General features: G+C 43.2%; 1 protein-coding gene across 12 annotated transcripts in view; it reads left to right on the forward strand.

Moving 5' to 3' along the window:
- The window catches only part of mcf2l2 (MCF.2 cell line derived transforming sequence-like 2), a 149905-nt gene that overhangs the window by 13057 nt on the left and 112234 nt on the right, over positions 1-24614 (forward strand). For 3 of the 12 annotated variants that reach the window (XM_074636861.1, XM_074636862.1, XM_074636864.1), the window contains exon 2: positions 22856-22939. In XM_074636861.1, coding sequence (XP_074492962.1) covers positions 22856-22939 — 84 coding nt within the window. Of the gene's footprint in view, positions 1-1986; positions 2325-22855; positions 22940-24614 lie in introns of those variants that run through there. The other 9 variants (XM_074636860.1, XM_074636859.1, XR_012594082.1 and 6 more) reach the window with 7 other exon arrangements.

Raw genomic sequence — 24614 nt, forward strand, 5'->3', positions numbered from 1 at the left:
CATGGGGGTCTGAACATCATATTTCATTTCAAATACTCCTCTGTTAAGAGAAACATAAGATGATAATAACTAAATAACAAAATTAGCCTTGAGAGGCATATTTAATGATGTAATAACAAAAAACTAACAAAAAACAAAAATGATTTCATGATCAAAGCTCTTGAAGTGCAATGACATGAAATTAAATGCTGTTTTATGGTTTGTGGTTGAAACGTGCAGTCATGACATTTCCTTACTTTCAAGAACATAATTTTTTGTGGAGTGTAGATTATTTGACATTATGAGAAGAAGGAAATTAAATCATATGGAGTGTAGGATGACACAAAAAACAAAGTTCTACAATAAAGTCAAAGACTTAATTTCATTGTGATCTTTGATGGAATGATAGCAAAGCTACAGGAGTCCAGGTAACTATGCGACATCATACAACCAACCAACACGATATATACCTACTGTACTGTATGTCACCAGAGATAAAATCACTCAGTGATTGATTCTATAGTATATCATAGTATCTATTCTATTTTTTCTATCTGTTAGTTGCTTCTGGAGCTGTAGTTCCAAACTAATTTTTAATAAAATTACTACAAATCAAGTAACCTGACGCGCCAGATGGTTTGTTACCATCTGAGAAGTCAAACTGTTTCTTTAAAAAAAATACATGACAGGTGATTGGATGAACCATCTGTCAATCATACTCTTGCCAAAGTCAGTCGGGAGAAGAGCAAAAACATGTTTTCCATCTAGAAACGCCTTCAGTGCCGATCTGTGCTCTTCTTCCAAGCAAGACATACTCTCCAGCTCTGATAGAACTGATGCTATTGCAGCATCTACACTAACCATGGATGTAGTAAGAGAACTGGATACAGCGTTGGAGGCGGGGCCCCGTTTATTCCTATGAGAGTTGCTCAGTGGCGCATGAAGCCTAAAAAGCTTGACTTCCGCCTGGAAAAGTACCCGGATCTTGGGCACATGGAGCATGCAAGATAGCGAACGCGCGCTCACGTGACTCGGTCACGGGGTCCCAACGTCACACCGTTGTCACGGCTTGCGCTCCAGCCTCGGTCTGGGTCTCATTCACATGAACGGAGGAAGAGAAATAACTCTGGATTCAGCTATTTTACAACTTTAAAACCTTAATTTTTTAAATAAGGGCTATTTAAGTGTTCGTACTGGGAAGTTGATTCACCTAAAAAAAAATGATCCTCTGAGTTACAGACGTCTCTTTCCCAATGTAAGTCTATGGGAAAAAGTATTTTTGGGCCCAATGGCATCACGTGACGGACACGGAAGTTGCAGTACTGCTGTCTTGCCACTACGAAAGTTGGGATCGACGACCTGGCGCACTTCCTGGGGGCTTGATGCTAACCTCTTCAGGAGCCGCCATTGTTGTTTAGCACCAACAGCCGCCTCTCTGTGTTGTCACACACACCTATAAGCCACGCCCCCTAGCTGCAGTAGCTCTTCACGCGATGCTGATTGGTCTGGACACTGGTGGTTCGGACGCAAACGCATTACTTGAAGCCTGGATTTTCATGTGATCTTGTGATTATCGGGAGAATCCAGCTACCGTGTAAGGTAACAAATCAAGTGCCGTACAGCAAACCTGGGGCCCTAAAAGCCCCCTGCAGTTGCTATTCCAGCCCTTCAAAAAGATTTTGTTGACTGGTTATTGTAATTACATGAGATTCCTACATAATGCTAGCTACTTGCAAAATATGAGTTCTGAAATGAGATTCTCCCAAAAGGGTGATTTCAGATCAGTTGCATTCTGTGAGGAAGTGGCCAAGGCTTGAGTGTGTGTCTGCTGTAATCCGGTCGCACAGTTGCTTAAAATAACACCTCAGCGATGGGATGGAGTCGGTATAGTGTGGAGTCACTCTCTCACAGCAGGCTGTAGTTGTTTGTGGTAGTCACACAGGCAGGCTAATGTCCTGTAATAGGCTTTACTTTCTAATGCAGAGATTATGACGGAGAGAGGGAAGCAGGGAGGCAGGCAGGCAGCTGCAGTGGCATTGCTGTTTGACTGTGTGAGTGTAACAGACGCATCGAGGCAACATGGATTACTGCATTGTCTCTGCTGCAGGGCCAGTGGGCAGGCTTGGTGGGTAGATACGGCATAGAGAACACACACCCAGGTGCGGTGAGGTGCCTGGAGATGGATGCTCTAGGCACGCTGCGATGCCAGACCCTCCTGACTCGCTGTCCACGCTGTGGTAAAGATGGACCAGCCTATTCCACTGTACGGATCTCCCTCGCTGAGATGGAGGCTTACCACCACCTCCTGGGGTTGTGTCAGGACACCGAGTCGCCCATACTAAGAAGTATGTCTACCCATCCCTCCATCCTTCACTCCATGCCTCGCCTCATCTGTCCGTTTGTGTTTTAGTGTCTAAAGCCTGTTTTTGTTTGAGCTTTGCCGGTGCATCACAGTACTTGGACAGCTACCTGGCTTGACGAAGAGCTGTGTCTCAGTTGTGTGATTGACATGGTTGATAGGACGCCCTGTCTGCAGTTGGTCCCCTGTGTCTTGTAGTGTCTTTTTGACCTGGTTAGGTAAATGCTGGAACAATTTGAAATAAATAAGATAGTAACAGACAGGTATGCACTTTGAATATTTATTATATTATTATATATGCCTTGGTGCTCTGAGATAAATGCTTATGTCACCATGCTAACATTCTCACAATGGCAACGCCGACAAGTTGATGTTTAGCTGTGTTTGAAATCCCACACCAACATACTGCATACTCAATCAGTATGTACTGCGTAGGCTACTGGCTACTAAATGAACGATTCAGTGTGATTTTGCATGCCATAGGGCCGTAAGTGTTATAGTGACTCCCTCGGGATCAATTCCTCTCCGTCATCACCCTCTGTTACCTTTCCATCAAGTAAACACAAGCTGGCGTGTCTGTAGGCTGCTCCATGCAGCAGTCCAAGGACTGGTACGTGATGTCACCGTCATATGGGAGTGCTTTGGTGGTGTCACCTGCTGATCCTTAGCAGTCTTATTTCAGACCACAGCAGAAAGCTCAGCTTGGGTGGACGCTACCGCACTACTCGATCAATAAAAGAGCTGAGCCACGGAAAAGCTTTGATTCAGAAAACAGCGACGCTACCACCACGCTACTGAGAAACATAGTTAAACTACCGTAGTAACGCCGCTACTTGTACCCAACACTGAAAACAATTCCACTGCTCTTCAAGTTGTACGGGGTCACGTTTTTAACGAAAACAGGTTTTCTAAATGTCACATAGCAGCTAATCTCCAAACAGATGTTATTTGGATAAACTGACCTCATATTGGGAATGTAAACGGATACTTTCTCACATGAAAACATATTAAAACTTAATAAAGTGACGTATTAACAGCTTTTAGCCTCAAAATCTCACAAGACTGACAGCCGGTTTCAAGGCACCGCAGACGCAATGCATTGTGGGGCAGTTGAGTATGTGAAGTAAGCTCACGTCTCATATTTCAGAGATTCTTGCTAACGTAGTTTACATCTGGGCCTTTCACGCGTACACAGAAATCCACATATTATGCAGTGTGAACGCACTGCATACTCAACTTTACATCATACTCTGTATGAACAGCATGTTAGTATGAGATTTCGAATACAGCCTTAATGTTTACCATGTCTGTGACATGGTAAACATTAACGCCATTAAACATAAATGGCGCCATTTATGTTTAATGGCGTTAAACATAAACGCCAAACCATCTTGGTTTGGCGTTTTAGTAGGGGTGTAACGATACGTTTTTACAACAATACGATACGATACGATTTCCAGTGCAACTAAGGACCTGCTGATTCAGTTCTCAAGATACAAGGCAGTGCAAGATTTAACACAAAATATAATAAACCAACTTCTATTCAGGTTAAATGAACAGTGATTTAACCTGCTGCTTCTGTCCGCATTTTCAATATAAACGGTAGAGCAATAATACAGAGATCAACAGCTGATAGTGATCAAACAGCTTGGGACAGAATCATTCCTCTACAAATGCTGTTTAAATAATCTGTTTATAGTAATCAAGTAGTCCACCTACAGTGTTCATTTGGGGTCTTTTCATACAGAAAAACCTACAGAAAAACATTTTAAAACTACGTTAGACTAACGTTAGTTGACTTTCTGTTTTGTTTTTTACTTTACTCCCGTGATAATTTGCTCTCTGGCTGGATACATGAGGCTGATGCTGCGGGCACATACAGTAGATATCATGTTGGGGAAAGGAAAGTCATTTTCTCATAATGAAAAAACGACAGCGCACAGGGAAAGCACCTGTGGGTGAAGCCGCCCTCGTCAAGTGGATTGATAGCGCCTGAAACTCTGCCGTCTCTGCATGTCTGGAGAGTGAATCTGAGTAACGTTTAACATTTCTTTACTTATAAAAGAGCTAAAATAACACTTTCATATAACATTTGTCGTACTTAAATGCAAGGTGCAAATCCTTAGTATCAATGAAATTGATTTCTGCGTTTTCAAATCGATTTTATATCGATATACGTCTCCCGTTGTAAGAATATAAATCGATACATTGATGTAGTAGATGAATCGTTACACCCCTACGTATTAACACGGCTGATGGGAATGGCCAAATAAAGATTCTGATCTGATGACTAGTAACTGTGAATGTCGACCAAATCTTGAAGCTTGCATTTGTTTGGAGGTTTCATGGATACCATCCAGTGGCTGTGTAGCACATATTTGACTTCACTATTGGATTACTGTTCTGTACTCTACTGTCTTGGCTCAAGTCCTGATAAAGGAACATGTCATGTTGGTAGCAGTGATACCCTGGTTGATGAATTCATTTACTTTTGACTGCATGGCTTAAATGTTTTGTGTGAGTAACTGTCTCTTGCAGGACAAATGAAGCGCTCTTGTTGCTGCTGATGTTCCACTTGTGTATGAAGATGACATTTAAACCTGCAGTAGGCAGAATGTTTTTGGCATCATTGGGCAAATATTCCATAATAACCTTTCAGCATATTGTAATTCAAGTGTTCTGAGAGAAAACTAGACCTCTGCACCTCCTCATTGCTCTGTTTTCAGGCTTTAAAAACTCCAGAGCAGCTGGTAGCAGCTGTTATAAGGTGAAGCTCACGTCCAGGCAGTTGCAAGCAATGCTGCATTCCTCAGAAGGAGAATAATGACAGACTTTATGGGGGAAACGCTCAAAATAACATCACAGTGGGCAGAAACAGGACTTGAACAGAAACAATATGACTCATATAAGATGACCCTGGTCTACATGGAACAACATTCTTCAGACTAAACCTCCCGGCTCTCCCGTTAACATTCAAACATTTCCGCTCAGGAAAGGCTGGATAGAACGTTTGTTAGGTCATCTGAAGATGCTGTCTAACAATCAGATCAAAGCCCAGTCATACAAAATGACATGAAAATGAGCAACATCCATCACACTATGATGATATTTAGTCTATTTAGTCTAAGATCTCTTTTACATAAGATAGCTCAGAACAAAGTTTTTTAATTGTCAACAAAATGCACAAGAAAAACCAAAGACCAAAAACCAAATAACAAGTATTGTGTGTAAGCCTGATATATATATATATTTATATATATATATATTATTCCTCTGTGCCACAGAGCTCCACTGCTCCAAAAACTATTAAAAACACATCCTTTAAAGTAAATGGTATTTATTTTCTTTTATAAAAACAATGGAAGAATCATGAACGAAAGCCACAGCCGCCCTATGATGTCAGTCTATTGAATGCATATTCATGTGACCCCTCATGGTCAAGTCATGTCATATAGCAGACAGTCCTGTGGGAAGACAACAAGGTCAAGGGTTAAAACAGTGAGTGAGTTTATGTACACTCTGACACAGGGTCTGCAACCTGCAGCTCTTTAGCCCCTCTCCAGTGGCTCCCTGTGGATTTAAAAAAATAATTTTTGTTTAAATTTTAATTTTTATTTATCATTGTTGTAGGTCTATGGTACAACGGTAAGACCGAGTATTAGGGCCACATAAATCTATAAATAGAAAAAAATAAATCTGAGATTTCGAGAATAAAGTCATAATATTATACAGTTGTCATTTCGTAAAGTTATGACTTTTTTCTCGTAAAATTTAAACATTTTTCTCGTAAAGTTATGCCTTTATCTTCGTAATATTACGACTACTTTTCTCGTAAAGTTATGACTTTATTCTCATAATATTACAATGTTATTCTTGTAATATTATGACTTTATTCTTGTAATATTGTGACTTTATTCCTGTAATATTACGACTTTTTTCTCTCCAGTGGCTCCCTGTGGATTTTTAAAAAAATGAGAGGAAATGAATAATAAATTATTTTTTGTTTACATTTTCATTTGTATTTATTATTGTTGTAGGTCTATGGTATGACGGTACGAAGGAGTATTAGGGCCACATTGAGGACAAAAAAATAAATCTGAGATTTCAAGAATAAAGTCATAATATTACCAGAATAAAGTCATAATATTACCAGAATAAAGTCATAATATTACCAGAATAAAGTCATAATATTACCAGAATAAAGTCATAGGTTTACGAGAAAAAAAGTTGTAGTATTATGAGAATAAAGTCAATATATTATACAGTAGTCATTTTACTAGTTTTTTCCCCCCGTAAAGTTATGACTTTATCCCCGTAATATTACGACGTTTATTATCGTAATATTACAACTTTTTCCTCGTAAAGTTATGACTTTATTCTCGTAATATTAGTACCTATTGATGTAGTTGGATCGTAGGAATATAAACCGATACATTGATGTAGTAGATGAATCGTAAGACTCCTAATGGAACAGTAACATACTCTTGGATAGCAGCCTGTGTTTAATGCAGTGCTAACGTTTTAGCATTACATTGTGATATATGGGGATGTTTTCGGTGTCTGTGTTCTCATTGCTTCAGTGTGTTGACTAATGAGGAGTCTCCCAGGCCCTGCTGTTAGTTCTGTTTCAGTCCCTGTGACCATCAAACCAAACATACCGACAACCACACACACGTTAACACATAATATACATGTTAGTGCACACACTCTTACACCACAGAAGGATAATGACATTCATTTGTGTTTGTAGTGAGTCAACCCTGGTGTGTGTGTGTGTGTGTGTGTGTGTGTGTGAGAGAGACCCGTTATCAGCGGATCCTGTCATTAGACATCCTCTGATTGTGTTCTTGCGCTGACGCCTTCTTCCTGAGAACCAATAGGAAACCCCCCTTCCCCTGGACCTTGAGGAGCAGCCTACCAAAATAACACCAGCTCTGCATACTGTGTGTGTGTGTGTGTGTGTGTGTGTGTGTGCGTGCGTGCTAATAAGTGTACTTATTACAGCAAGTGTGCCTTAGTGCCTTTACAGTAGTCACACATAGTTGTGTGTCTGTAATTGTGTGCATCACTGTGTACGTGCCAGTGTCAGTGTGTCTGTGTGTGTCTGCAGTGTGGGCTTGCTGGTTGAACATCATGAGATGTTCAGGTCCTGCAGGCTCGGGGAGCGCTGGTCACATGTCGACTCTAGCAGCAGAATAACAGCGGTAGAAGAAACAGAAGAGCCTTTTATAACTATACTCACACTTCTGAGAGAGAAGGGCTCTGTATGAAAAACAGCTTATTAATGCAACCACATCTTCTAAGAATAAAACAGAAGGAACGACCAAGGAAGGCTTCGGTGAGCTTTTGGTGACCTAATGTACAGGTCCAGATACAAGCAGAGGAGCAGCTGCACAGATGCCCACACTTTGTTAACAATGCCAATATAGTGTACCACAGAGTGCTCTACTACTGGTCATCAGATAGAGACTCAGTGTAATCTCCCTTCTTATGTAAGCTCTTTAACACACACTCTATTGTGAGTGTGTGGGAAGTCTGCTGCTAAGTGGTAGGAAGACTGAGCTGAGACACCATAGTCAGTACCCAACTGACACACACACACACACATATATACTGTATATATATATACTGTATATAAGACACATAAAGGCTTCGAAATTCACCAGTGAGATACTTCCTGACATATTTTATATGGTACAACAAAAGGTTAAAATCTCTTCAGCTTGTGTTAACCACAGACCTTATTTCAGGCATCTAACTAAAAACCCATTCAGAAAACCCATTGACCTCCAGACGAGGGAACAGGAAATGCTAAAATGCTAACTCATTTCTGGGTTTTAGGACTCATTCCTGCAGCTTTCTGTTGTGGTTTGTATTCATTCAGTCAAACATTACAGAGCTGGTCTGTCGAAGATCTGCCCTCTACTGAGTGCACTTTTTCTAGTTGGCCTTTTGAAAGGTTTACTTGACTAAAACATTCAACCAGGAAATCGTATTGGAAATAAAAGCCTGAGCCCAATCACTTCAGAACTTAGCAATTTTCGTGAGTTGAAAATTGCTAAAAATGCGATCTTGCAGCGGAAAAATAATCTTAGCAAAAACAATAGGTTTCCTTGCACTTTTGTGCTCGGGCCCTAATTATGCACAAAGAAGCTTCCATAGTAATAATTTATGGGAACAGGGAACACATTTAACTGTGAATCTTATTTCTTTTTCCATTGTTGTCCAAAAACTATGATAAAGTCTCTGTTAAAGAGTCTCCACCCTCACTGGCAGACGGTGGTTCAGAGCCATTTGAACTGTTAATGTTAGCTTAGAGACTAAAAAATGCACTTGAGTCCATCATCTGGTCTATAAAGGTCACTTCCACAGGCGGAGGTCGTCCTCATAAAACACTTCAGACACATCGATACTCTGACGAGCGTATAACATCCATCTATGCGTGCGCTCACACACACTATTTCTCTCTCACACACACATCTCTTTCTTTTTCACATACACCACAGAGTGTCTCTGCCCTCCCTCTCTGACTTCTGATTGGCTGTTAGCTGCTTCACTACAGCTGGAGCTGGAAAAAGTGACCACAGTAACACCCACACACACGCACACACACACACACACACACACACACACACACACACACACACACACACACATGCACAGTTCAGGGCTCTGCTCCAGCTGTGTATCTGTCAGTGAAACCTGAGGAAAGAGAGAGAGAGAGAAAGCTTGAGATTTGTTGGTCTGGACGTCTGGAACAGCTGATGATGAGGACGGTGATGGCGATGATGATGAAGAAGCAGCTGCTGACAGAGCAGGGCTGCTGCTGGATGTTGTATCGTCCTCGCTGGTGTCGGATACCGTGAGATTACTGTCACTTAACGGGATTACTGCTTTTCTCTGGGAAGGATTTACATGTATGCCTGTGTATGTGTTGGAGCCAGGGAGGCGTGAAGATGAAGAGTGTCAAACATGTTATAGGTAGGCCTAATGTTCACACACACACACACACACGCAGAAGTCTGGTCTCACTTTGTTTGGTCTTTACTTCATTTAGTGTCTCTTTCTGTATCACTCCCTCAAAACCAGCTGAAACGTTACCCATGGCTGTAGATTTACAGTGTAAATGTTTACTGTATAATATATACACACACACACACTGTGTTGTTGTCAGGGAGGAACACACACACATACATGCTTCTCTCTGTCTGCCTGCTGTCATTTTTTGTTCCATTCGTCCAGTCTTCACCGCTGCAGTCGGCTGGTTAGGTGATTTAGTTCTGGTGACTTTTAAATTGTCGATGATGGGATCTTAGTTTAGTCTTCACACGGGCTGTGATCTATACTTGTGCTTTGACATGGATCTTTCTGAGACGGCCCCTTTAAATGTGAAGTAAACAACATAATAATACTGGAGGTAGAGCTGGTGGAGCTCATACTTTTATCACTTTGTTTCATTTCTGGTGCTCAGCCTCAGGATCAGCGTCTGGAATGTGGTGGGGGGTGGGGTGGCTGTGTTGGTTGAATGCTAACCTCTTCATATTCAGTGCTTTTTGGTACTCATTAAACATTGATGTGGTAATAAACCCACTATCCACAAAAGTGGTAGCATTTCAGCAAACACAGTGTTATTGAAAATGAGCCTCAGTGCACGCAATATATGCCGAGAGAGCCGACAGCACAGAGAGTGTTTATACTGGACTGACAACTTTAAGATGTGCTGCACATACAGTATAGGACATGAAGCAGGTTTCCAGTACAAAGTCAATGGAAAAACAAGAGTGGGCCTGAATATTTAAGTTAAAGTTAGTGCTCATCCCAGATCTTTATGGCTCTGTAAAGGTACAGAGACGAGAATAAAAAGCAGAGAGACGGGAGGAAAATAACAGAAAGAAGTGGAGTTCCTGGTGAGACATAGCACAGACACACACACACACACACACATATAAACAGATTCTGCATTCATATGTAGAGGGAGTTCCAAATTTCGGTGTTACAGGTGCTCGTTCAGAGCGGGCCGATTGGTCGAGAAGCGCTCGTCACTCGTTGACTACGTGAAAGTGAAGAAGAAGAGTTGGGTTGTAACGGTAGTATATGCAGCATCCAGCAGCAAAAGGGAACTGCAGTCAATGAGCCGCGGAATGTAAACGCCTGCTGCTGGACAACATGCTTGACATGCTATATATATATATATATATATACATATATATATATATATATGGGTGGAATATATTAGAAGCAAGTGAACATTTTGAACTTTGTGTTCACTCCATATACTGTGCCGATCAGCCATAACATTATGACCACCTGCCTAATATTGAGTAGGTCCCCCTTTTGCTGCGGAAAACAGCCCTGACCCGTCGAGGCATGGACTCCACTAGACCTCTGAAGGTCTGCTGTGGTATCTGGCACCAAGCCGTCAGTAGCAGATCCTTTAAGTCCTGTAAGTTGCGAGGTGAGGCCTCCGTGGATCGGACTTGTTTGTCCAGCATATCCCACAGATGCTCGATCGGATTGAGATCTGGAGAATTTGGAGGCCAAGTCAACACCTCGAACTCGTCGCCGTCCACATGATGTAAAAGAAAACGTGATTCATCAGACCTGGACCACCTTGGAGGTCCAGTTCTGATGCTCACGTGCCCATTGTAGGCGCTTTTGCCGGTGGACCCGGGTCAGCACTGGGCACCCTGACCGGTCTGCGGCTACGCAGCCCCATACGCAACAAACTGCGATGCACTGTGTGTTCTGACACCTTGCTACCGGAAACAGCATTAACTTTTTCATTTGAGCTCCAGTAGCTCTTCTATTGGATCAGACAACACGGGCCAGCCTTCGCTCCCCACGTGAATAAATGAACCTCGGGTCTGACCCTGTTGCCGGTTCACCAGTTTTCCTTTCTTGGACCACTTTTGGTAGGTCCTGACCACTGCAGACCGGGAACATCCCACAAGAGCTGCAGTTCTGGAGATGCTCTGACCCAGTCGTGTAGACATCACTATTTGGCCCTTGTCAAAGTCGCTCACATCCTTACGCTTCACCATTTGTTCTGCTTCCAACACAAAGTTCAAAATTGTGTTGTTGTTGTTGTTCACTTGCTGCCTAATATATCCCCCCCACTGCCAGGTACCATTGTAACGACATAGTCGATGTTATTCACTTCCTAATTCCCAAATGTTGAGCTCAGTCTGTCTGTGAATACAAAGCAGCAGCAGTGACAGTGTGTGAGAGCATGCTGCTTAATCCTTTTAAATTTAGAGCAGATGGATGAAGGTGACAACTAAGGTGCACATGTTGTGTGTGTGTGTGTGTGTGTCTAGACAGTGTGTTGCCATAGGAACATGGAGTTTAAACACCTGACAACTTGGCAGAGAAGCGGCCGTGTGTGTTACAGCTCAGTCAGTTGTCACCAGATTCTTTGAGCTGCCTTCATCCACCTGCAGGACCGCTAGTGTTGTGACTGACAGCCTTGGTTGTATTACAGTAAGAGAGCTGGATATCGAACCCCCTGCGGCCCAAAAAGCATTTTCCCCATAATCCAACCATTTTAAAAGAGATGATGGTAAAACTAAAACAAGGTCAAATATTACTCTCTGTACTGTGAATTGAATCCATGAGGGTTTTATATGAGTAAATCTAGTGACTGGGCGCCATCTTTGAGTGCGGTATCCAGTTCTTGTGATCAGTCAGCAGTTGAATGCTTCTTATGTGTATATTTATGTCACAGAGTTTCCAGCTTTCATGGGACCATAATTGTGGTGAGACTGAACAGCAGCAGCTGCCCAAGATAGAAGTTACAGTTAACTAGCTTGCAGCTAATTGTAGTTGTCCAAAAACATCTACAGGAACCTTGACACGTTACTTCTTCAGTGCTATAGCCTCTGAACTTAATCTCACAAATGAAGAATCCCACCGGTCCCAGTGTTTACTGCCTACGTAACGCAACCTGACATCTGCTCACTGAGTGTTCCCGTCAAGCCTCGAAGTGGTCGTACATCATGTGTGTCTGCAGCAAACTGCTTTCTACCTTCATCTGGCAACAATACAGGACTCTGGTTGCTGTTCCTCATGTCTACAGAGAACATTTCTTAGATCCCCATCCCTCTTTTTGTACAAAATATTTTTTATGCATGTTTGTCTCAGTTCTTCGTCATCCTTAAAAACTCATTTCCATAGTTACATTTACAATGTACCATTAGGTTCTTATATTCTGCAGCTATGTGTCTGGTTTCATACTCATAAACGCCTTCATACAATCAGTGTAAAGCACTCTTTACAGTGGCGGAAGGATCTAATAATCCAGGTGCTTGTTGTATGTGTATTTGCAGTGCGTATGGGAACTGTTAGTAGCCAGAGCAGCATGATTTTCCATTATGCAGATTTGCTGAAATGTACAGCAGATCATTTTGGGTTCAATCTTTAGACATTCAGCAACGTCCTGAGTAACCTTTCATCAGTCTTCACCCATTCTGTTGTGTAGTGAAGAACAAAACTTGACCGATGTTCAGGTCTTATTTTGACCTCATGATCCTCGTGAAGCCTGCACCTTAACCTCAGTAGGGAAGTGACCATCAGTAGAAAAAAGCTTTGCAAAGAGAGCTAATTCCAATATTGATTTCCACCCATACCATTAACAGTTACAGTGCTTTTATCTAGACTCTAAGAAAAAAAATCTGTATAAAAACAGATAATGTCCTGGCAGAAAATTACCAGGACGTTTTCCGTTAAATTTATGGACATTTTTCTTCAACCCTAAAATGTAAATTTCTGTAAATTTACAGTATATCCTCCGTACCTAGCCGAATAGCAGGCCTAACCTTTACACTCTAAGAAAAAAATTCGTAGAAAAACAGATAATGTCCTGGCAGAAAATTACATTCTCCGTTAAGTTTATGGACATGTTCTTCAACTCTAAAATGGAAATTTCTGTTGATTTTTCAGGATGTCCTCCGTTCCCTTCATGGACACTTCTGTCAATCCTAAAATGTAAATTTCTGTAGATTTACAGTATATCCTCCGTACCTAGCCGAATAGCAGGCCCAACCTTTACATTCTGGAGGGAAAACAGACACTAACTTTAGCATTAGTACGTTACCTATCGGTCTCTGTGGACCGCCTGAGGCTAAAACTGGGCCTAACTCTACCTGACGTCCACTGAAGTCTAAAATATAAGCTTTGGTTCAACTTAAATTACAATACCAAACTTGCGTTAGTCTCAAAATGAGTCATCAAAATATTCCTGGCGTATCTGGTAACGTTAACGGTCGACAACAGCTGAACTAAACAACAAAACAGCTTTCCAACTAAAACAATACTGAGCTAACGTTAAGTCTTTAACAGAAATCATTTTGGTTAGACATTAATTGTTGATTTTTTTTTTACCACAGACGTGTGGGAAAGGTTTCTCCAAATCCGAAATTTTAACTAAACTTTGCCGTGTGTGATGGTCTCTGCCTCTTCCAGCTTCCGTGCTAGTGGAGGTTCTTGTTTCCACAATGCAATGTGGTTTTAAAAATTCCTTCATATTAACACGGTACATTGTCCCGTATTTTTACGGACTTTTCTTAGAGCGTAGACTCAGTCTAGACATTAGAAGGAACAGGTAAAAAAAAAAAATCATACTTACATGTGTAACTTTGTTTTAGCTAAACTTAGGCTACACACCAGTCTGGTCTCACCAAGGTGTGTGAATAACACTCTTAAGTCATTTTGTGTGTTGTTGCTATGCTTTTGTGTGTGTGTCATTTCTCACCGCGGTAATATTAGATGCTCAGAGCAAGAGCTCCGTAAGTCAGGCCACGTAGTATAAAGTGTTACAATCAGTGTAGTGTAGGACCCAAACGCAGACAGAGACAATGGCTGAAGTGGAACAAAAAGGCTTTATTGCCAAAAAGCATTGATGTTGGCAGAGTGAATGAATGAATGAGCAGGCTGGAATGAGCAAAGCAGGCAGGCGGTGATCCTAGGCATAGAAAAAACACAGGATTAGAAAAACATGAACGAAGTCAGAACCATGAACAAGATTTCCAGAAGTACAAGCTACGAGGCCGAGACGAATATACCACTTGGGTTGAGTCAACGATCTGGCGTGGAATGACTGGAGAGCCGAGGTATTTATGCTGAGGTGGATGATGGGATGATTTGCAGCTGCGCATGTTGCTCAGGCGGGTTGATTGCCTCAGTGAGGGAGAGAGAGAGAGAGAGAGAGAGAGAGAGAGTCTGCCGGGTAAAAACTCACACACCCACATAGACAGCCAGACACGCCCACACTAGACAGACAGGGAACTGGGCACAAAGGGAAAAAGGGAAAAGACACACTAGGAAGGCTGAGTTCATGAATGGAGTCATAAACGGAATCATAACATAAAGAGCAATAAAGTCTGCATAGGGAGGAGGTTCGGGGTGAATGGATGGGTCATTTCACCCAGGAGACTGCTGTTAGTGTCCCGTGTGAAACTATAAGTCAACCTTTGACGTATTGACGTTGACTACTTAACTTACGTCTGTAACTTAATTTACGTAAGAAACATACTCATTTTAACCCAAACCGTGATCTTCTCCTGAACCTCACCAGGTAGTTTTGTTTGAATTCCCAGAGTTAACCACGTGTTTAAAACTGCGACCGTGCGTCTGTATCTGACCAGTTGGGGAATGAGAGCGGCATTACAGGAAATGACACTCGAAAAGCTAAAAATGTGTGACATGACACACAAAATGTCCCTTATTGTGTGGTTCAATATGGTAAATATGAGATGCTCAAAAGACATCAGCTCAACTCTCCCAAACACAGAACACAGACTGTAGTGGCAGCTGTATGTCCGATGTTCTTTGTTAGGTCAGAAGACTCAGATACTAAGAACAGAGCTACATTGATGTTGGCTCCATTAAAAGCCCGGCTCACTACCAGTCCCCCCCCCCCCCCCCCCCCGCCATCCCACCAGCACACCACCTCGCCAAGCATGTTTCACATGTAGAGCCACACAGTGCAGTCAGTGGTAACGCATGTCTTTATTGTCAGTGACAGAGAACGTTTTGTTCACTGTACGCTGCCTCTAGAGTTTCAGGCTGCAGGGGAACAAAAATGATCATTACACCAGAGCAGGGTAGAGTCTAATCATAGAAATAGAGTAAAAGCAGAACAGACATTCCAATTCGAAATCAACGTAGCACGATGTGAGCAGTTTTTATAATACACTTCTCTTTTATCACTCTACAACCAGTGGAGAGACCATGAAGATCAGGAGCATTTTTATAAAAAAAACAATGCTCCCGCTGCCTTGCCTACGTCTGTTCCATTTAAACTACTTACACTTTTATTTTATTTTTATTTATTTTATTTATTTTATTTATTTTATTTATTTTATTTATTTTGTTTATTTTGTTTATTTTATTTATTTTATTTTGGGATTTGAACCTGTCAACTGTGGTTTTAATTAAGGAACATTTTTTTAAAGGACCCCCAAAACCAGAAAAATCCCCCTGTGCCCGTGCCCCTCGTTGCACCCAATTATGTTGCAACGCCTTAACCTCAACCTAAACCTAAACTTAACATTAACCTTAACCACCGTGAGAGTTTCGCAAATAGTGGGGTACCATCTAGACACAACTGTTACAAAGAACAAGCAAGTCGCACACTCACTGGGACTCACGCACGTTGCCGCGACAGTGACAACAGCGTTGGCGTCTAGTGTGTGTGTGTGTGTGTGTGTGTGTGTGTGCTGTCCCTTTTACTCACACACCGACTGCGTCTCAATTCAGCAGCCTGTTCGGCGGTGTGACTACCTCTGCTGCCGGCTTAGCGGCAGAGCACAATGTGTTGCAAACGCTTCACAGCCTCACTGACGCGTGTTGTCACCATAACAACTAACATCAACTAGTCAAATGACCACAGCAAAAAGTTCAATGTTCGTTCTACTCCTATTCTATTTCTATGGGTCTAATGCATGCCACACACACACACACACACACGCTTGCACGCACGCGCACACACACACACACACACACACACACGCACACAAACATGCACACACAAACGTGCACAAATGATGAGAGAAATGAGCAGAAATGAATTCATATTATTTATTTATATTATTATTTATTTAATTTAATTAGATGTTCATTATTATGCACTGATTGTGGGAGAACTGGATCACCCAGATCGAACCCGTGCGTAACACAACAGTAGACAACACTGACTACTGAGGTGGCGCTGAGAGCTCAAGCCCTCGCATTCATTCAGAAGGAAAAAGTCAATTTTTCCTTCAAGATGAATGACACATTGAAGACGTTTTTTATCTATAGAATAAGTCCAATTATTCACTATATGTGGGATAAACCGGAGCTCCCGGAGAAAACCCATAAACCACTTTACCACCTCGTCATGGCGGTGAGCATAGAAGAGAAGCACCTGCATACCATGCAGCACCTCTGTCTCGGTGGTGCCATCAGGTGACCTTTGACGGCGAAGGCTATATGCTCTCCAACTGCCGTTTGACCCCCTTTCAAGGACACCAGCAGCCACGTCGCAGTGCCCCACGTCTTAATCAGGTCCCTGTAAATGGCCTTTTCGAGGTTTTCCAATGATTCTGGGCTGGAATCAAAAACGAGACCCTCGACTTCGGCCCACGTTTGATCAAAAAGGCGCTGGATGATGTCCTCGACGTTTGAAAGGGTCCAGGTCACTTTTGCCTTCTTGAAAATCCGCGTGACCAGCCTCTCCAAGATCACCTCGACGCAGTTTTTTTTTTGTTCGTTCCGCGCTCGCCGTGCAGAGTCATCACGACTCTTCGTCAAGGATACCGGGGCAGGCGGTGCAGCGATTGCCAAAGGTTTCTTGGCCCTGGGCTTGGTCCCCAGTATGGCGTGTCTCATATTGTCGACGAGGTCGTCGGACTGAAAGATCTGCCACCATCTGGCCAGACACAGGAAACCAAGCACCTTGCGCTGCAAGTCGGCGCGCATGTTGGCACGTATCACCGGCTCGGGGATGATCTCTGGCCCATGTGTGATGTGTGTGTAGAGGAGATCACTTAAGACCTTTGTGAACTCCAAGACTCGACCGGGGGGAATGTTTACGAGTGGAGCGCCGAGTCCCAGAAGATCGCGGTTTTCTGGTTGTTTCATCAGATCGTTAATCTTCTTTGTGAGAGACTTTGCCGACTCCCGACTGTGAACTTTGGAGCCCCGGTGGAATCTTTTCCTCATCTGTGCCACGATGCGATGGATGCACGTTTTGGCAAAGCACTTTGCCAAAAGCTTCTTAATTTTGCTTCTGATGCTTTTCTTGGAGCGTTTGCTCTTCTGCGCCGACGGAGTCTGTCTTACAGCATCTTCGGCGATACTCCGAGCGATTTCTTCCGCGACGTCTTCAATCTCCCGAGAGTTTTGAGACTGCAGCAGCGTGTACTCGGAGTCCGGCACGTCAACCAAGAGAGGTTCGGTGATGTCATTCAACTGCTTCTTGATGATGATTGTGACATGCGTGATGTCTTTCATCGCAATCACGACGTCCGACGAAGGCGTCGCCGCATGGCGGTCTTTGGCGTCTGAGGGTTCCGGTTCCACATCTGATTCTTCGCAGATGGTCCTCTGCTTGCGCGGTCGGGGCGAGAACACCGACTTCATCTTGCCGATGAACGCCTGGCACATTTTGCAGGCGTGCAGAATCATGTTGTTGAGTCTGCTGGGAGAAGTGAGGCGCTGAACAATGCCCTCGGGGCTGGAGAGGGCACTTCGGACGCTCTCCGAAACCTCTTCAGAGATCAATGTCGTCAAGCTTTTGGAGCTCGGACACTGAACCGAGACGTCGACGCCCAGAGCTTCGGCAAAACCCTGAGAGATTGTGTCGCCCAGATTGATTTGGACGTCGTCCTCAGACGCCAGGGTCGTGCCCCCGAGAGATTTCAGGAAAGCTTTTGTCAAGGCCGCTGTCATGTCCAACAGCAACTCTCCCATCATGGTCATAGTGGCGTCGTCGGGGCTGCCGGATTTCAAAAATCCCCACTGATCCGCCGTCATCCCCTTAAAGAAGGAGTTGAGCAGCTTGGAAACAACGCGACGGACGTTGAACTCGGGCATGATGGCTTCTGGCTGGGAAGTTCTTGATGATACCATGATGCTGATTTACGGTCAATTCTTGTCGATGCTTTGTGGTTTTTGGAGAGAAATTCACTGCTTCTCTCAGTAGATAGTCTGATGAGTGAAAATAATCGTTAGTTGCAGCCCCAATTATTATTAACTAACATGTAAGCTGCATTTAAATGTTGAGGCTAATTTGAACTGCTTCATATACTGTTGAGAGGTTTAATCTAAAGCAATGCATTCATCAAATTCATACCTCTTCCTCTTGAGACAACTGCTTCTCTCAGTCGATGTGCTTCGTCTGATCGAGTCTTCAGATTCAACTACAGTTGTGTGATTCTGGGACTCTCTCCTGAATGTCACTCCTTTATGATGTCACCGCTCCTTTAAGATGTCACAACTGATGTCACCACTCCTTTAATTCATCACAGTGTTCCATCTGGTGATGTCACGATGCAGTGATGATGTCACCACTGCTGTGATGTCACCCAAACACACAAACACACCCACACACACACGTGCACTCTGCACACACACACACACACACACACACACACACACACACACACACACACACACACGTGAACACATACACACACATGCACACTACACAGAAACGTGCACACAGGTGCGCACTACTCACACACGCGCTCACACTACACACACACACACACAAACATGCACACACGTGCACACTACACACACATACACACTACATACACACACGTGCACACACACACTAAGGTCTCGTTTGGGCCCTCACTGCATTATAAAATAAAAGCACAACATAATAAAAGCACAACATCAGCATAATCACTTTGCTGTATTAGATTGTTTTGTCCACCTTTACACCGTCACTGTGTGTGTTCTTTCCACCTTGAGTGATGGAGATGCTTTCCAGCTCTCTCACAGTCACTTGTTGACCTGGTAAACTCACCTGAACCTGTCTGCAGAATGTGGACAGCCGTGGTGTCCCTCACATTTATAGACTTATTGAATGAACTAATGTATGAGTTATCTTTACACTTAAAAACACACGTCCCCCCCACCCCTTAAAATAACCTCATTTATTGTCATTGAATAAGAGTGCATTCATGTTTCTAGTAAAACAATACACCATCATTGTGATATGTCTTGTACACCTTACAGTGAAGGTGTCAGTAAATAAATATCTAAACATAATAAATAAGGTTTAATGATCTTTAATTACAACAGTTCTGATCGGTCAGGAATAGGCGTGGTTTTGAATATTAATAGCTATTTCCAGACTGTGTGGGCTAAAACACACAAGAAGCCTGATTCTCCTTTACAATAATTCTCTACATGTTTACAGTCAGGCAGGTAAACTCATTCAAATTTGCAATAATTAAGATCAGTGTATATGATGGAAGAGAGTGTGCAAAACACACTTTCCTTTGTACTTTATTTTTTTACTTTATACAGATTCACTGAATCAGCAGAACCTCTGTCTGAGTTGAATATTTAAAGCAAATGATGAGAGAAATGAGCAGAAATGAATTCATATTATTTATTTATATTATTATTTATTTAATTTAATTAGATGTTCATTATTATGCACTGATTGTGGGAGAACTGGATCACCCAGATCGAACCCGTGCGTAACACAACAGTAGACAACACTGACTACTGAGGTGGCGCTGAGAGCTCAAGCCCTCGCATTCATTCAGAAGGAAAAAGTCAATTTTTCCTTCAAGATGAATGACACATTGAAGACGTTTTTTATCTATAGAATAAGTCCAATTATTCACTATATGTGGGATAAACCGGAGCTCCCGGAGAAAACCCATAAACCACTTTACCACCTCGTCATGGCGGCGAGCATAGAAGAAAAGCACCTGCATACCATGCAGCACCTCTGTCTCGGTGGTACCATCAGGTGACCTTTGACGGCGAAGGCTATATGCTCTCCAACTGCCGTTTGACCCCCTTTCAAGGACACCAGCAGCCACGTCGCAGTGCCCCACGTCTTAATCAGGTCCCGGTAAATGGCCTTTTCGAGGTTTTCCAATGATTCTGGGCTGGAATCGAAATCGAGACCCTCGACTTCGGCCCAGGTTTGATCAAAAAGGCGCTGGATGATGTCCTCGACGTTTGAAAGGGTCCAGGTCACTTTTGCCTTCTTAAAGATCCGCGTGACCAGCCTCTCCAAGATCACCTCGACGCAGTTTTTTTTTTGTTCGTTCCGCGCTCGCCGTGCAGAGTCATCACGACTCTTCGTCAAGGATACCGGGGCAGGCGGTGCAGCGATTGCCAAAGGTTTCTTGGCCCTGGGCTTGGTCCCCAGTATGGCGTGTCTCATATTGTCGACGAGGTCGTCGGACTGAAAGATCTGCCACCATCTGGCCAGACACAGGAAACCGAGCACCTTGCGCTGCAAGTCGGCGCGCATGTTGGCACGTATCACCGGCTCGGGGATGATCTCTGGCCCATGTGTGATGTGTGTGTAGAGGAGATCACTTAAGACCTTTGTGAACTCCAAGACTCGACCGGGGGGAATGTTTACGAGTGGAGCGCCGAGTCCCAGAAGATCGCGGTTTTCTGGTTGTTTCATCAGATCGTTAATCTTCTTTGTGAGAGACTTTGCCGACTCCCGACTGTGAACTTTGGAGCCCCGGTGGAATCTTTTCCTCATCTGTGCCACGATGCGATGGATGCACGTTTTGGCAAAGCACTTTGCCAAAAGCTTCTTAATTTTGCTTCTGATGCTTTTCTTGGAGCGTTTGCTCTTCTGCGCCGACGGAGTCTGTCTTACAGCATCTTCGGCGATACTCCGAGCGATTTCTTCCGCGACGTCTTCAATCTCCCGAGAGTTTTGAGACTGCAGCAGCGTGTACTCGGAGTCCGGAACGTCAACCAAGAGAGGTTCGGTGATGTCGTTCAACTGCTTCTTGATGATGATTGTGACATGCGTGATGTCTTTCATCGCAATCACGACGTCCGACGAAGGCGTCGCCGCATGGCGGTCTTTGGCGTCTGAGGGTTCCGGTTCCACATCTGATTCCTCGCAGATGGTCCTCTGCTTGCGCAATCGGGGCGAGAACACCGACTTCATCTTGCCGATGAACGCCTGGCACATTTTGCAGGCGTGCAGAATCATGTTGTTGAGTCTGCTGGGAGGAGTGAGGCGCTGAACAATGCCCTCGGGGCTGGAGAGGGCACTTCGGACGCTCTCCGAAACCTCTTCAGAGATCAATGTCGTCAAGCTTTTGGAGCTCGGACACTGAACCGAGACGTCGACGCCCAGAGCTTCGGCAAAACCCTGAGAGATTGTGTCGCCCAGATTGATTTGGACGTCGTCCTCAGACGCCAGGGTCGTGCTCCCGATAGATTTCAGGAACGCTTTTGTCAAGGCCGCTGTCATGTCCAACAGCAACTCTCCCATCATGGTCATAGTGGCGTCGTCGGGGCTGCCGGATTTCAAAAATCCCCACTGATCCGCCGTCATCCCCTTAAAGAAGGAGTTGAGCAGCTTGGAAACAACGCGACGGACGTTTAACTCTGGCATGATGGCTTCTGGCTGGGAAGTTCTTGATGATACCATGATGCTGATTTACGGTCAATTCTTGTCGATGCTTCGTGGTTTTTGGAGAGAAATTCACTGCTTCTCTCAGTAGATAGTCTGATGAGTGAAAATAATCGTTAGTTGCAGCCCTGATTATTATTAACTAACATGTAAGCTGCATTTAAATGTTGAGGCTAATTTTAACTGCTTCATATACTGTTGGGAGGTTTAATCTAAAGCAATGCATTCATAAAATTCATAAAATTCATACCTCTTCCTCTTGAGACAACTGCTTCTCTCAGTCGATGTGTTTCGTCTGATCGAGTCTTCAGATTCAACTACAGTTGTGTGATTCTGGGACTCTCTCCTGAATGTCACTCCTTTATGATGTCACCGCTCCTTTAAGATGTCACAACTGATGTCACCACTCCTTTAATTCATCACAGTGTTCCATCTAGTGATGTCACGATGCAGTGATGATGTCACGATGCAGTGATGATGTCACGATGCAGTGATGATGTCACCACTGCTGTGATGTCACCCAAACACACACACACACACACACACACACACACACACACACACACACACACACACATTAACTGGAGAGTGACACAACATGACAGGATATGAATAGTTTTTTAATGACATAGAATGACTTTAACTTATGTATGTATGTACAGTGTGCACAAAACACTGTGTATGTAACTGACACATTTTCCTGTTTGATTTTAAGTTACCTGTCACCCAGCCTACTAGTGTCTGATTTTCCCTCCTCTTCTCCTGGACTGTATCATTTATATTCTTTGAATTTATTTATTATGCTGAGTATACTGTAATGAGATTCTCTCTGTGCACGTGTGTTTCCTGTGTGTCTGGCTGTATCTGATCAGAGTGTCTCTCCTTCATCCTTCCAGATGAGATCATGCAGCAGGAGATCCGGCCCTTGCTGGCTGTGGACATCATTGAGCAGCTTCATCGCCAGTTTGCCTTGCTCTCAGGTATGTTACAAGACTCCACCATCCCACCATGCTGCTGTCCACACCTGGACGTTGTGACCCTACATGTATGTATTTAAATGGAGGGCTGGGAAACATGAATACTGGCAGTCAAACTTCTATCAAGATAGTAAGTTATTATTGGGAAACAAGATTTTTGAGCTGTGGAATTTGGAATTTAAGAGCTGTGTGGTACATGACATATGGAAACATGTGTGATGTTTATTTGAAATATAAAAAAAAAAAATCTGAATGTATCCAGAGAACTAACTTAACTCAACTAACTGTAGGGGAAATTAACTCGATTTGAGGAACTAGAACTAATCAGCCTAGAATTATTAAGGAGCTAAACACTTTAACTATTCATCCAGCGATATAATCTCTCTGTCAGCATAATAACATTAATAAACAGTTTCTCTTAGTGATCAATCAAGAGGGTCTATGACACAATACAGCTTTGTGAATTAACTAACTGAAACTCAAATAGAGCAAAGAAAAAGTAATCAGGTAGGCTATGCTTAAAGTGACTGAAAGTAAGTTATAGAAAACCACGGCAACAACTTTATATTTAAAACATGTATTACTAACACCACTAATAAAACACCAAGTACACACCAACTACAACGCTACGGTGAAAGTACGACTGGGGAAGTGATTAAATGAATAAACCAAATGAAAATACTGACCGTCACTAGAAGCAGCTGGGGTAAAGCGCTGTTAAAGCTGCAGTAGGCAGTATATTTTTGGCATCATTGGGCAAAAATTCCATAATAACCTTTCAGCATATTGTAATTCAAGTGTTCTGAGAGATAATTAGACTTCTGCTCCTCCTCATGGCTCTGTTTTCAGGCTTTAGAAAATCTAGCCCGTGACGGGAGACTTTGACCAATCACAGGTCATTTCAGCGAGAGAGCGGTCCTATTGGCTGTGCTCCGGTCATGTGACCGGAACTTGGCGTTCCTTCAACAGATTTCACAATGACGGGCGGCGTCACAAACTTTATCATTTTACAGCTAAACCGTGCACTACAAGATGATTCTGAAAACATCTGAGGATAGAAATAGGCATAAACGTAACATAATATTGATTCATATTTGATCAGCGCGGCCTAGTTTGACCGTTTGGTCGGAGTTCGCGAGTGATTGACAGCCGGCTGTCATAGATGGCAGCCGGACAGCGGACCTCAGATCAGCTCTTACTGCTTGTTTTCCTCCGGTCTGTGAAATATTGCAGATGCCGTTAGGAGCACCGGAGGACACAGAGGCACATGGCTTTTTTCATGTTACCTGTTTTATGAACTACTGTCACGATATAGCAACCGTTTTATAAAAATAACTTTTTTTTAATCATATTTGTTCCAATCTCGCCTACTTCAGCTTTAAGTTGATAATGAGGCCACTTATTTATTATATATAAATTAGAATTAAGCCAGTTAGCAGAGAGTCAGCATTATACCTGTCTGTGGCTGGCAGCTTCAATCCATGCAGCAGTGGCTCACATATCTTGACTTTGTGTATGGGTGTAGATCAGAGAACACTGGTTCCTGCCTCGCAACCACTCTAACCCTACCTGGTAAACGCCCATGTCTTTAAACTCCAACATGTAACATAGGCTTATAGTTTCTGTTATAAACCTGTCGTTCCCAAGCCCAGGGAAAGATAACCCCTGGTAACATCAT

The sequence above is a fragment of the Sebastes fasciatus genome, chromosome 5 (assembly GCF_043250625.1).
Source record: "Sebastes fasciatus isolate fSebFas1 chromosome 5, fSebFas1.pri, whole genome shotgun sequence".
Lineage (NCBI taxonomy): Eukaryota > Metazoa > Chordata > Actinopteri > Perciformes > Sebastidae > Sebastes > Sebastes fasciatus.